The 13957-nt window shown below is 38.8% G+C and overlaps 1 protein-coding gene across 1 annotated transcript in view; it reads right to left on the minus strand.

Moving 5' to 3' along the window:
- Positions 1-13957, minus strand: part of atp8a2 (ATPase phospholipid transporting 8A2) — a 61526-nt gene that overhangs the window by 17526 nt on the left and 30043 nt on the right. Inside the window, exons 24-25 of the mRNA XM_055037877.1 lie at positions 7011-7183; positions 849-1032 (exon numbers count right to left, since the gene is read on the minus strand). Coding sequence (XP_054893852.1) covers positions 849-1032; positions 7011-7183 — 357 coding nt within the window. The remainder of the gene's footprint in view (positions 1-848; positions 1033-7010; positions 7184-13957) is intronic.

The following is a 13957-nucleotide window of genomic DNA, read 5'->3' on the forward strand; positions in this document are numbered from 1 at the left end:
AAAGGCCTGGTGAGAGCAATGTTTTCATATGGAAAACATGATACTTCACTGATCTTTGTAGGTGAAATCTCCTTTCATTCCCTCCCCTGGGGTGATGTTAAAGAGAACGACGAGAGGAAGAGCAAGTAGCCAGAACTCAGTAGCTGAAGACGTTTCATCAACGTCGACAACTTTCCCAAAAAGGAGATTACATCAAAAATAGTTGTTTCTAAGAAAAAAAACCCAAAAACTATAACTTAGATGCTTGAAAATATTTGATACTTTACACTTAAACACTGTTATTTCTACCCAGCCATTAGCTTGGTTTTAGGAAACAGCTGTACCTGTCTGCAAAGTTTTAGGTGACTTGTGGAATCCTTGCACAGATTTTAAACCATTAAAAAAGCTTTCAAGTTGTAAACACTAACATTTTGTTCTCGAGCCATTTGAGACTGAATCATCGGCTGGTTTTTCCGATGATACAACTGGTCGTAAGTAGGCCCGCACTCAGAAATCACTTGGTGACCGGAGGTTGTTAGTTGACTGGATTAATGTTTCCTCACACCGGTAAACAAACAGTTCTATGTTTATTAAATGGTGAGACATGACTGCTGTGAGAGTGACAGACATCAGAATGATAACAGGAAGGCTTAACAGAGAACAGAAAAAGGGCTTCATTTAACCCTTTACAGTTTTCAACCTCTGACACAGGACTAAACACATTTGTAATGTTGGTGGCCTTTTGGAAATCTCAGAGTTAAGGTAAAGGTCTATAATCTCTAACAAATACACGTGGAGACATTTTGAATTATGTTCTTAAATCTGCTTGGATCACAGTCTTTAAAAAGAAACCAGAAATCTGCTCTAACCTGTGCAATGGAGTAGTCTGAGGAGTTGGTGGCCTGCATGCCCTCATTGCCGCTGATTCCCACCCCAACATGAGCTGTCTGAATCATGCCCACATCGTTCGCGCCGTCGCCTATCGCCAGAGTGATGGCTTTCACGTGCTTTTTCACCATGTCCACAATCTCAGACTTCTGCAGCGGCGACACTCTGTAGGGAATAAATGGAGATTTTGAAGTTAATATTAGAATAATAATGGATGCAGCTGCCTGAACTGGGGATTAAATCAGAAGATAAATGTATTGTAAAAGAAAGTATAAATTGAATCAGTCATTAATGCCAACAAAGCCAGCAGAGACGGGAGAGCCAGTTTCTAAGAGGCTGCTGGAAACACCACAGTTACCAGAAGTTTTAACCAAATGCTCACTTCTCTGCTAAACAGAGTTGGTGACAGTCATCCTTGATGTGTGTTGACTGCATGCATCTTGAGCGGGGTGTGTTCAGGGAGCTTCCAGAGGTACTCCACCCTCTTGACCCGTATCACTGATACTCAGCCTATAACCGGTTCTGTTTCTTCACTGACAAAAGAAGACGGCAGGAGGCTCAATTACAGGTGCTTCCCTGAAAGACGCTGAGGGAGGATGGCAAGGTGTCAGGGTGCTTTTACTGAGCCACTGAGAAGACGACCTACGGTTACTGACAGGTGTCTATGGATGCATAGACCAAAATACTTATAGTCATGCATATTATTGCTTTATGCTTGGCTGTCACTTAGAAACTCAATGTAACTGGTTTCTAAAGCATCTTGCACAAGCATTAATGCCACTTCTATGATTTGAAATATTGTGCTGTTGAATCTCTTTGTGCTGGTCATACTTTGTGACCAGCACAAAGTACTGAGACAATGGTTTTTAATATCCCCCCCCCACCCCCCAACTAAGGTAGTATTGCATGCATTTGTAATCAACCTCTCTGAACAAATACTTTCCAGAACAACCATTTGCTGCAGTTACAGGTGCAAGACTAAAACACAGTCCTGCTGGATAAAATAGGACGGAGTAATATTTTCCATCTGCTCTTTCCATTCCACCCCCATCATTAATTTTCCTGTATCTGCTAGAGTAAAGCTTCCATGGTGACTGCATGATGCCATTTTAATGTGTTGCACTTTCAACTGCATTGTTGCTGAAATGTGTTATACAATAAAAAAAGCAACAAAATAAAAAAACTTTACTTCTATGCAGCATGATGTCGCCACTATCGTGGATCACAAAGAAAACAGATTGTGCCAAACTATAAATGCAGCTTCTTGTTTATTTTTTACTTTTTTTATGCAATCTATTCACAAAAAAGTATTTTGGAGTGCATGAGTAAACGTTATGTCAGCAGATTCTTCAACCTGAGCAGCTCCTCCAGAAGCATCCCCTCAGCTGGGATCAAGGCTCCATTATCTGTTTAGGAGTCATTATTTGCAAGGTTAACTGATGTGCCACATACACTTTCCATTTTAGAATGATTGCTTAAAAACTGCTTTGATTTTCTGATGTGATCCCAAGAAGCGGATCTATCCATTTTTCAAATTATAGTTCTCAAATTCCCCGCTGAAATTCAGCTCCAAATCCCTCTTTTTAAGAGTACATCGTTTGCTTCTACATCTCTTGTGACTCATGCAGCTGTGTTTTGAATGTTTTATTTTTTTAATTACAACCTGTATTTATGTGCATTCCTTGAAAAACTCTACTCTTGGTCATGCACACAGTTTTGTTGATCTAAAAAGAACTAAAAAACTACATTTTACCTTGAGAGAAAGAGAAACTATATTCTTTGTTCAACAATTTAATCAGAGAAGGCACCAAAAAAAAATGTAGATCAATAATTCACTAGTCGTGCTAACGTTTCAAATTTCTTCAGCTTCCTTCCAGAAACAAAATATAACTTGTGTGTGCAAGAAACAATCGTGGGCCACACACACAGTGTTAGCATTCTCAGAAGTTGCACCCTGGAGTGAATTTGTCCTTACGAGTGTGTAAAAAGCCCTCTATCAGATTCCAGTTACTTGCAGCCAAGCTCTTGAGAGTTTCATCATGTACTACCTGAAAAATGTACAGTGAAAACAGATAGGTCTCATAGGAGGAAACATGGCAGCAACGTGATACAAGCACTGGGATTAGAGACGGAGTACAAAGGAAGTAAAGCACTTGTAATTGTAGAAGCTTTTGTTGAGCATCAAGCAGATAGATTCTCCATATTTTTTATTTTTGCATGAGCTTTGTTGAAATATTGAACAGATTCAGACATATATTACAGACCTCTGTAGCCAGATACTACAGAGCTTTCAGTTCTATCACTGATATTAAGCTCCAGTTTGATAGCACATGTATGCTATATTTTTATGATTATATCAAAAATTAGATTTAATTCTGAACCATCTTTCACAGGACATCCACTCACTCATTTGCAAGATGAGTGAGTGCAAAAAATTTTTAATATAGCACAAAAAAAGCTTATACTAAACAGCAAAAAAGACAGTTTAACTTCAACTACAAATTATTTAGTCTTTGCTTCACTCTATTACTGACAGCCTTGCATCAACTGATTGGTTACTGCAAGGTGTGACAAAAACACAGAAAGAAAAGAAACTATTGATGCAGAATGACGCTGCCTCAGTGGAAGTTAGTTTTTCCAAGATTCATTAGAAAAACAAACTTTCTCAAATGCATCTTTACCTGCAAAGCAATGAAAGAGTGAAACTTTCATTTGGCACTTAAAAGTGCCAAATGTGCCTTATGCATTTTTTTTATTACTAATGGAACTTGACTAAATATTTTAATTGTTGACTGTGTGCTCTATGACTTTGTATTAACATGTTTTTATGATGCAAATCAGTTTGAAATGCTTTGTTGCTGAAATGTGCTATACAAATCAAATTTGATTTGATTTGATGCATTTGTCCATCTGTCAATATCTGTGCTACTGACAGCTGCTTGTTTTCATGGTTGAATTTCTTAAAGAAAAATCAGAATCGGCTAAAGTCTGTATCGGCGGATTAAACTGGAGATCATAAATCGGCAGCAGTTCTTTGATGCGTCAAACTCTTGTAGTAACCAGCATTACTTCCCTCTCAGTCATGAATGACTGACATGAATGATTGACAAATAGCATTAGTTAAGCTATATTTTCTTGAAAGTCAAAGTCTCTGAAAGCTACTGTTAAAAAGAAAAAAGTGTGATTCCTGGAGGTCAGGTTAAAGCAATCCCCTTGCATGTGTGCAAGTCTTGTGATAACGACATTACAAAATTAGATTATAGCCAGCTGCATGAGGCGTCACATGGCCAGGGAACAAAATTAGATGATTTTTATGACTAAATTAAATTACAGGCATACTGTACGATGATCCCTGTCCTCAAGAGGGGCTTAAATGAAGCCCACGAGCTACAAGGAATCAATTTGGACCATTCTTCAGATGAGGTAAATAACCAGCTCCAAGTGGTTTTCTTGCACACATGAAATCATGTGGAAAGCTTTGCTGTTTCAATAACATGAACCTCTTATAACCCGCATCACCCAGCCACCACAGGAGAGTAGCAGGAACTAAACCTCAGCTGCTTCACTTCCGAGGCCATTAAGGAAGGATGGGACCTAACTCCGCTTTTCCTGTTTCTGCATCTGAAGTGCGCGCTCCTGCATCTCTTGGCCTCTGACCACAAATCTCTCTTCATCTCCGCCTCTAGCTTCCCTCTAAACACGGCCAACAGAGTCTGGGATTGTGTAAAGTGGAGCTCGGAAGATGAAAGGTTCCCGAAAGCTCTTCACGGTGGAACTGAGCAGAAAATAAGCAGCCGCTAAGGCCTCCTATAAACAAACGCACAGTGAAGTCAGGAACCCAAGCGTACCAAGCACACTCGACCCAACAGCCCCCTGAGAGCAAGAGGCAGACACACACACACACAACCCATTCCCCCACTTTGATTCATCATACACAGAAAATCATAACTCATCTCAAAGACAATTTTAGTGAAATTCAGATCTAAGTCTCATCAGATTTGATTCCTCAGGAGAGAAATCTCCAAAAATCCTGGTTCCCTGTTGAGGAGATGGGGTCTCCCTCGGTACATAATAAGTCCAAGCAAACAGTTCCGTTTCATTGAGCAACCGTTTGCTTTGTTTTTTTTATGCAAGTTTATCTGATCGCTGGATTTTAAATTTAGCTTCACATCACCTAACCATCGACAGTAATTTTGATAAAAGGCTTCTTGTTGATCGGCAGATTCCTCAGTGTTTAAAAAACATCTTCTGTATGCAATTTGGACTAATTTGTCTTTGATCAAAGATGACAACAAAGCTACAAGATAAAATCTTATGTCACCATAATCAGATTGTTTAAAAAGTAAATAGAGTCACATTTTGATATCTTGTGTATTAGAAGATATAGCCAAGCTAAAATGAAACATGGTTTTCTAAGTTTGTTTACTTCAATAGAATCAATGGTGGAAGTACGTACAATCAAAGTTACAAACCCAGTTTTGGAAGTTTGTAAACTCAAAATCAAAAGATGGCTACTGTTACAGATTATTGTTCAGTCACAAAAAAAAATTCCCATGTTCTTCAAAACAGCAACAAGTAAAATGAAGTCTATAAATAATTTCCCCCAGGTTGATGAACAAAGTGCAACCATAATAGAAACATTAATTAATACCTTGTTTAACCTTAACATTGTGATAATAAAAATTACACTAAAGAAAATGTACTTATTCACAAGTAGGGCCTAAAAATTGAGCCTTGTTAATGTTAGACAATAAAAACAGTAAAAAAAAACCTTAAGCTTCATGTTTATGAACAAATTAATGCACAACAGTAAAGCTAGCTGCTACAAGAAGTTAGCAAAACATTCTGTTTAGATTTTATATCTTTAAAGTTATGACATTGTTTGCGATTCATTCATTTTATCATGTGAAAAACATCTTGGGTGATAATTTTAGTGATTGTTGTGGGCTGCTGTTTCACTAGTTTTCATAGCCTGCACAAGGCTTTGAAAATATACAACCAAGACAACTTGCTAATTGTATTTGTAAAGGGATGTTTTCTTGGTGCAAATTCCATCTGGAGAATTTTTTTATTTAGATCAAGGTACTCTTGACCTCATCAGATGGAAATTTTAAAAAAAGAAGAGGATTGGACAAAGAGGGTGAGGGGAAGGGAAGTTGGAGGCTGTTTGTAAAGCCTGTGAGACCAAAGTCCGGATATGGCTTGGATACAGAAGAGAGACTCTTTTACATCCCTCTTGACTACAAACACACATAGAAATGCACTCAGGGAAACATGTACAAAACTCTTAACACTCAACTGGTTCCAACTGCAACATGGCCAAAAGAAGTTTGCTTTATGTACTAGATACACTTTGAAATCAGCTGTGATGTCAAAAGACAGCATCCATTTTAGGGACATCAGCAGTGAGTTACTGATGGCATTTCAACGCAGGAACATGACACGACTTTCACCGTCCTCATTCACTTTCTCTCAGGCTCACAACAAAGAATCAAGTGATGTAGTGTAATTCAGTCGGTCTTTGTCAAAACACATAAAACTGCCGTTTTACCTCCAGACTAGAGGGAAACTTTTACTGTTGAATTTCTTGAGCCACAAAACATTTACATTTGAGAGTTGACTTGATTGCGACTTGGAACTGTTGTTCTTTTTTAAGAATGTATAAAAGTAACTACAGTCTATAAATGTGCAATGTTAGTTTAAGAAACTTAAGATTTTTGTTTTGCCATAAATGTGTTTATTTCATATTTTGTCTTGTATATTTTTATTTCAGTGAGCCTTCTTGCACGCCGTCATAAAATCAAAGTTTTAAAATACTAACGTTGTGGAAAGCAGAAACTAGATGTTTAATGGGTTTGTAAAAAAGGATGAAACCAATAATTTTGTAAAATAATAACAAGATAAGGAAACTCCCAAACAAACACATTCAATAAGTGAACTGCATCTGAAAGCATGGATTTACATTTCTTACTTTTATGTTATTATAATGCAATAGAAAGAAAATTTTTAAATCATTTTTCTTCGCTTTTTTAGAAAAATCACATTCAGTAATTTTGCTTTCTATCCTTCTTGATCTGTTTACATCAACATAAGAAGGTTTTGTATGATAAATGGACAATAAATGACAAATGATTCCTCCCTACCGGCAACAGATTACAGCTTTGCAGGACAGCGCCAAGTCGAGGAAGGCCTGGCGGAGCTCGAAGGACAGAGCGTATTTGAGAGTTTGGCCATCGATGATCAGTGCAAGTTCATTTTCTTTTCTCAGAGAGTCGCCCAGGGAGGAACAGTGGGTGGTGAGGGTGGCACGAGTGGCCTGCAGGAAGACAAATGCACAGAGGAAAAGATGCAAATTATATTTTTTAACTTTACCAAGATCTCATCATAAGTCAGAAGAAAACAGATGCAAACCTTAATAAGATTACACCAGGAAATGCTGTTGGCACTAAAATTATAAATCTCTTACCATAAATCTAAATCTTGCCACAAAAACTCTTTGTAAACTAAATCTAATTAATTAAAAATGTTTTTTCCTTTCCTGCAATGAGTCAGCGGATGTTTTCAAACCGCCACGTTTCTCTTTTCCATGTTTTCTTACGTGGACACTGTTGTCTTACAAAGTGATGAAAATGCAAATCACGCACATCAAAACACACAAGCTGGTTTGCTGAAAGGTCAAAGCCATCAGCAGGTAAATGGAATCCATGTGTGCTTGGTTGCATGGTTGGCTTTCATCTGGGAAAACAATTTGCTTCTGTGTACCCCGAAAACAATTAAAAATGCTAATATAAAGTTCACAGTTGTTCCAGGCATCCTAATACAACGTGCAGATGCTGCCAGGTCCTGAGGGTACGTTTAATCGGTCCATAAAAATCCCAAATCCTTCCTTTAAGCGCAGAAGCACATGACGGCAAGAGAAAAAACAAGCAAAAAACAGAACGGAAGTTAAAAAATTAGCTGAACCGGTGTAGATGGGGGAAATCTCGCCTTCACAAGTAGCAGCAATAGGTACCTGTGCATGTGTGCGTGTGTGGGTATGTGTGTGAATGCCAGATTGCCTACAGCGCCGAGGTTTGGGACTGTTTTGATTGAGACCTTGATAATGGAGGAACAGGGATTAATAGAGAAAACAAACATCCAGCAGAGGTGTAATGAACTCCATGTGGGGAAGCAGACACGCTACAAACCTGACCACCACACACACACACACACCCACACACACACACACACACACACACATCTGTAGGCACACCTGAATTAGTTATATCCACTGACTCAAATCCTTATTTACTTTGGAAATCCCTCTGACTTCAAACAGACTTTAGCTGATTAAAGGAAAACTAAGATTTAAAAGATAAATTCAGGTTAAAATCAGTAACATACTACCAGTCAAGCAGGCAGAACAAGGAGGTTTTATCCAACAGAAATGTTTGTTACATCAGTAAAAAGCCTGGCAACCTAACAAGTTTAGTTTTTTGAGCACATGAGAAAATTTGAAATGCATGCTCCCTAAAAAAACTATTGTTTTTGACAGCATGGAACAAAAACAATTAGTGAACAGTGCCTTGCAAAAGAGGTTATTTCCACTGAATTGGATTAATTAATTTCATTTATCCTTAAATGAAATGCAGCAGATTGCCTTCAGAAGCTACAATGCAAATGTTGATTACATTTGTAATCTATATAGCAGTTTTATGAAGGGGTCAAAAACTTGCTAGAGGACGTTATTGAACAAATTTGCACTGCTCAAATAAGGCAGCCAGACAAAGTCCTTTTTGCAGTTTCCCAGAACAAAACGTGATTGAACATTTTGGTTTACAAGAAAATAGGTTGCATGGAGTAGAAAACAAAGAATAAATAAATAAAAAATTACACCCCTGAACTCTGTACTGTCGTGCTAGGGGGGATGGTTTTCTTCAACATGGACAACGTAGCTGATCAGAGTTGATGAGAAGATAGACGGAGCCAAGCACAGGGAAAATTGGAAGAAAACATTCACCTCTTAGCAGGACAGCAACAGTAAAGAGAAAATCCAGAGCTAGATTGGGTTGGATCAAAGCACATTCATGTACTAGAATGGCCTAGTCAAAGTCCAGACTTAATTACAAAATCGGTCTCAGTGATTTTTAGGTTTTAATTTTGCTTTAAAAAGGTGCAAAAATGTTTTTTCTTGGTCTTATAAAGTATTAACTCAGGCAAGTTTAACATAAAAAAATGGCAAACTTTTAGGATTTTTGTATTTATTTTCACACTCATGCATCTTTTCCTTTCACTTTAAAATTAGAAATGGTTTTATTTGTGTTAGTCTGTCAAATTAAAAAAAATGCACTGGTTTGTTGTTGCAACACCTATAAAAAATAAAAGAAAGAAAAACAGCAAGACATTAAACAGCAAATATTAATACATCAAATATTAAAGAAACCAGCAACCCAGACAGGTGACCCTCCTTACCCGCATAGCATGCAAAAGACATGAATGTATCAAACGCAACCATATGAACAAAGCAGCTGCTCTTCTTCCTGCCAAATAGCAATGCACACGTGCATGCCCTCCCTCCACAAACTCACACACACACACACACAGGTCCCTTCTCTTCCCTTGAAAATTCCTCCCTCTTGTTTTCTCAGCCCAGGGGCTGTGTGTTTTTCCTTTGAATGCCGGAATTCCTGTTTGCCTTCACCTTTTTGCCCAAAACAAGGAAGAGGAAAACAAAAAACATAATGAAAGGATTAAAGGTTGTCAGAGTTCTCAGACTCAAAACCTTGTGTGTGTGTGCTTCAGTTTTGAGGTCTTGCACACTTACACCTAAAGTTTGATCATGTTTAGCTATTAGTGAGTCCATCCCATCATATTTAATTCACAAATAAGTTGCAGTTTAAAGTATGATAGCTGATCTGAATGCAGACACAGAGGCACAGAAATGGTCTCCTGTAGCTGCCACTGGGCCCTAATGCTCCACTGTAACCTGTCGCAGCAGGTTCAGACAAAGCTTGAGCGGCAGTTACGATAACCCAGGATAATAACCAGGATAAACCTGCGGAGAGCTATAGGGATTTAAAGTGTATCTACAGTTTGAACAATGGTTGGTTTTTGCAACCACACACCAAGTCCAGACCAACCCGACAAGAAAACTGTCTAAACATAAAGAATGGCTCACAATGGTCCACTACGGTCTGTTAGTACTTAACAGAAACGCTGACGCAAGAAAGAAAAAAGGTCTCTCTTTCTCACGCCAAATTACCATCTATTTCTGGAAACGATGTTGGGGAGAGAGAAAAAAAAGTCTTATTTTTTAATTGCAACAATAACAACATGACTGAATTCATTAGTAGACATTTCAGCTTCCAATCTAAATGTTTATGTTTCATATGCATCTGGTCTGGACACAAGCAGAAAGTCTCAGGACCACAGACACAAACACTGAGGCACAACTCGCAGACAGCATTCACAAGCCAGACGGCATGGAAATTTTTTTAGGTTTATATCTGGGTCAGAAACTGGGTAGTGTATGGAGGCAAGCTGAGGCATCCCAGGTCACACTGTTACTTCGTTTTAAAAGACAGGGGTAATAAAATTAAAACAACCAACCCAAACATATTTAATTAACAAGACCTTTTGCTTATTTTCAAATCATGTGAAAAGTACAACTCCGCGCAACATTTAAATGTTCATTTCTGAAGCAGCCTTCCATTTTTAATCCATAGGATTTATAATGATACGGGTCTATCGACGCTTTGCAGATAGCTACAACTCTTCCAGGAAGGCTTTCTACAAGAATTAGGAGTTGGTCCAAGGGAATTTTCTCCCAGAAGAGGATTTATGAGATGAGAAGTCTCACTGCTTTGCATCAGTTCATCCCAGAAAAGTATTTGAGGTAAAGACTCACAAGTCGAACCAGCAACATTCTCACCTCCTAAGGCAGCCCAAGTCCAGTCCTCAAGAGCTACCATCCTGTAATTTTAAGATGCATCCATGCATTGAATCAATGGCTCACTACCAGGCCTCTGAAGAGCTTAAAGATGCTGATTAGGCACACTTTAAACAGGATTGCATTCAACATAATGTTTTCTGCTTGCAGGTCAATTTGCAGAGTACATGATATAGAGTTAACAACTACATCTCTGAGCTTTCTACTGATTTCAAAACTTAGTCTTTCTGATGTTTGCTAATGCTGCACTTTTCAGAAGACTCAAGACTTCTGGAAGCTACAATGGATTCTATTTATAGGTATCAGTATAAAAGGGGGGTGGAAAGAAAAGCACACCATTATGTTTCAGATTTGTGAATAAAATATAATGTGGAAAGCTAATGTGCAGAATTTTTCTTCCACTCCATTAAAACTTGAGTGTCACACGCACACATAAAAAAATCATAAAATACACTGTGACAGGACAAAGTGTGCGAAGGTTCTGTGACAGGACAAAGTGTGCGAAGGTTCAAAGGGTTTGGAAACTTTTGCAAGGCCATGTATCTGTGATCTGGTACAGAGACATGTGGAAAGAAAGACATTGACTGGTGACCAGACAAGCCTTGAAAAAAACTACAGAGTGGGGGGAAAAAAAGGCGGGCAAGGACACGCTCATTTTAGCAGTGCAGATTCTGTCACCAGTGAGATGCAATATACCGTTTAATTATCAGACGATGCATCTGTGCAAACAACCCACATCCTCTGCAGCCGGGGTCACACGGGAGGACTTCAGCTGTGAGAACAGCAGCAGTTACAAGCTGGAGCACACACTGCAAAGCTTAGTGTGTGTGTGTGTGCGTGTGTGCACATAAAGAAGATGAATGGGCAGAAGAAAGGCACTGTTTGTTTAAGGGTTGTACTGCGGGCAGCGTGACGAGCGCCTGGCGATTGTGGGAAAGTTTGATGGGACGTTTGTTCTACACGTTTATCATGCTGATCAGGACGACCCAGTGCCACTTGGTCTTGGGTAAACAATGGGTGAAGTTGAGCAGAGATGGGTGTGCTTCTGAGATTTTAAGTTTCAAACAACTTCAAGAGGAGCGGGGCGAAGGTTTGTGCAGGTCTGTGTGTGGCGGTTGATCTGAAGGTGACAGGTGGCGCATGTCACGGCGAGTGCTCGCAAACCATTTACCCAGGAGGCATTGGTCTCAGGGTTTGTTTTGGTGAGGAAGAGCACCAAAAGGAGATTGTGTTACCGCTCATTCATCGTCCTAAAACGGGCTGGTAAAAAAAAAAAACCTACACTCTACTTCGCCCAGATTGTCCAGCTCATGGATGGAGCCAAATAAACAGACCTCACAGCTTTATTCACAAACCCACTCCTGTGTCTCCAAAAAGGATAAACACACATATATTGTTCCTGTTTTCTGCTCTTAAGTCTACCTTTTCCTGCCACAAAGCAGCCAGAGTGTGTGGTCGCTTCCTGAACATAAAGAGCATGCTGACAGATGTGGAGGTAGCAGTGTGAGGAGGACGTACAGGAGGAGGATCACACACCAGACACCACACTGAATAATGTCGGCTATAATAATGTTTCGGATGGGATTATTTCAAACTTTTACTTCAAGTGAACAGTTAGATTCTTTATTTGGAATAAGTATATTTATAAGTTCAATTCATAACACAAATGTTCCAATAGCAATAGACTAGAATTAGAGTTGTATCTTTGGTGGTGTTCTTTAGATTTGACTCGCTTATTAAATTAGCTTATTTAAGTCATCACTAGGTAGAACTTAATGTATTTTATTAGAAAATTATCTGAGAATAATCTAGAGGTGGATGGAAATCTTAATCCCAAGATATATTAGCAAATCTTTTGCTTTGTTTGCAATAATGATTTGCCTAATCAACAGGAGAATAGTTCCTTCTTCTGACCAATTTTCACTTTAGCTTACTTTAACATAGCCTACTGAAGATGCAGACAAATCTGTGAAGTCCAATTTAATCATCAAGGCAAAATCCAACCACAAAAGAAAAATAAGAACAGTGGGCTTCAGATGTGCTTTTTCTGTGATCTTTTATACAAAAAACACTGATACACACAAGTCCAAAGCATCACCAGCGAAGCTCCAGTGCCTGATACAAATGGGAGCAAAGGGTCAACCTCGAGAAGAGATTTTGATAAGCAGCTTCTGTTTTCACTCATGTGCAGGTTGGGCCTTCAAACAGGCCCACATGCGTACAGAAATCGGACCTTGTGTGAGTTATTTTAAGTGAACGGCAGACAAGTGTTAAGCTGAGGATGGCATGGCTTTCATCTGCATCACGCACATCAAGAGCTCTCTGAAGTCATCCTGATAGACTGGATGGATTAACACCACATGCACGTTTCTTCTGCTGAAGTTTAAAGCTACGATTTCTAAGAAATCGTTCCAGCTTCCTCAAGTCAAAACGTAAAAGATTAATTCAAAATCCACTCAAAGCACATCATTGAGGTTTTCTGAATCTCATCTGACTGTTCATCTCAAATTTCCTGCTACTCTGTGTAAAATACATCCAAAAAAAAAACATGAATGCCTCACCTTCTCAGTTCAATGAAACTTCCCACAGACCTCTATTTATGCCGCCTCATCTGCAGACAGCACCATTTATCCTGCTTCGTATGAAGTCACTCAGGCATTCAGGATTTTTCTTCTTATGTATGAAAACATTTTTCTTTGCGAAAGATTAAAGTGTTTTCCCTGTGCACATGTGCGCACAAAGCATACTTAGACCTTTTCTCATGAGCAGTAGGGCCAGTAATCTCTGTTGAAAGGGGCAAAAATAAAGAACAGGAAAAAAAATATTTGCAATCCACCATCTATTTTAGTGAATTTGACCCCCTTCTATCAACTATTAACCACACAGCAAACATCAGACTAATCACACATAGCAGACCTGTAGAAAAAAAACAAAAAAACAATTTGATTATCAGATTAGAGCACTAACTGTGTTAGCTGTCACCCATTAAGTATAATATGTAGGTCTAAAGCACCATATTTGCTCTAAACCTAAAATATGCCTCCTGTTCAACTCAGTTTACTCAGCTTTTAAGTGGCCCTGCATGCCATCTGGATTCACAATGTCTGGAAACCTCAGGGTTTTGCTTGGAGCATCACTTTGATAAAGAGAGAAATCTCACAA

The sequence above is a fragment of the Poeciliopsis prolifica genome, unplaced genomic scaffold (assembly GCF_027474105.1).
Source record: "Poeciliopsis prolifica strain line A6 unplaced genomic scaffold, Auburn_PproV2 SCAFFOLD012, whole genome shotgun sequence".
Taxonomy (NCBI): domain Eukaryota; kingdom Metazoa; phylum Chordata; class Actinopteri; order Cyprinodontiformes; family Poeciliidae; genus Poeciliopsis; species Poeciliopsis prolifica.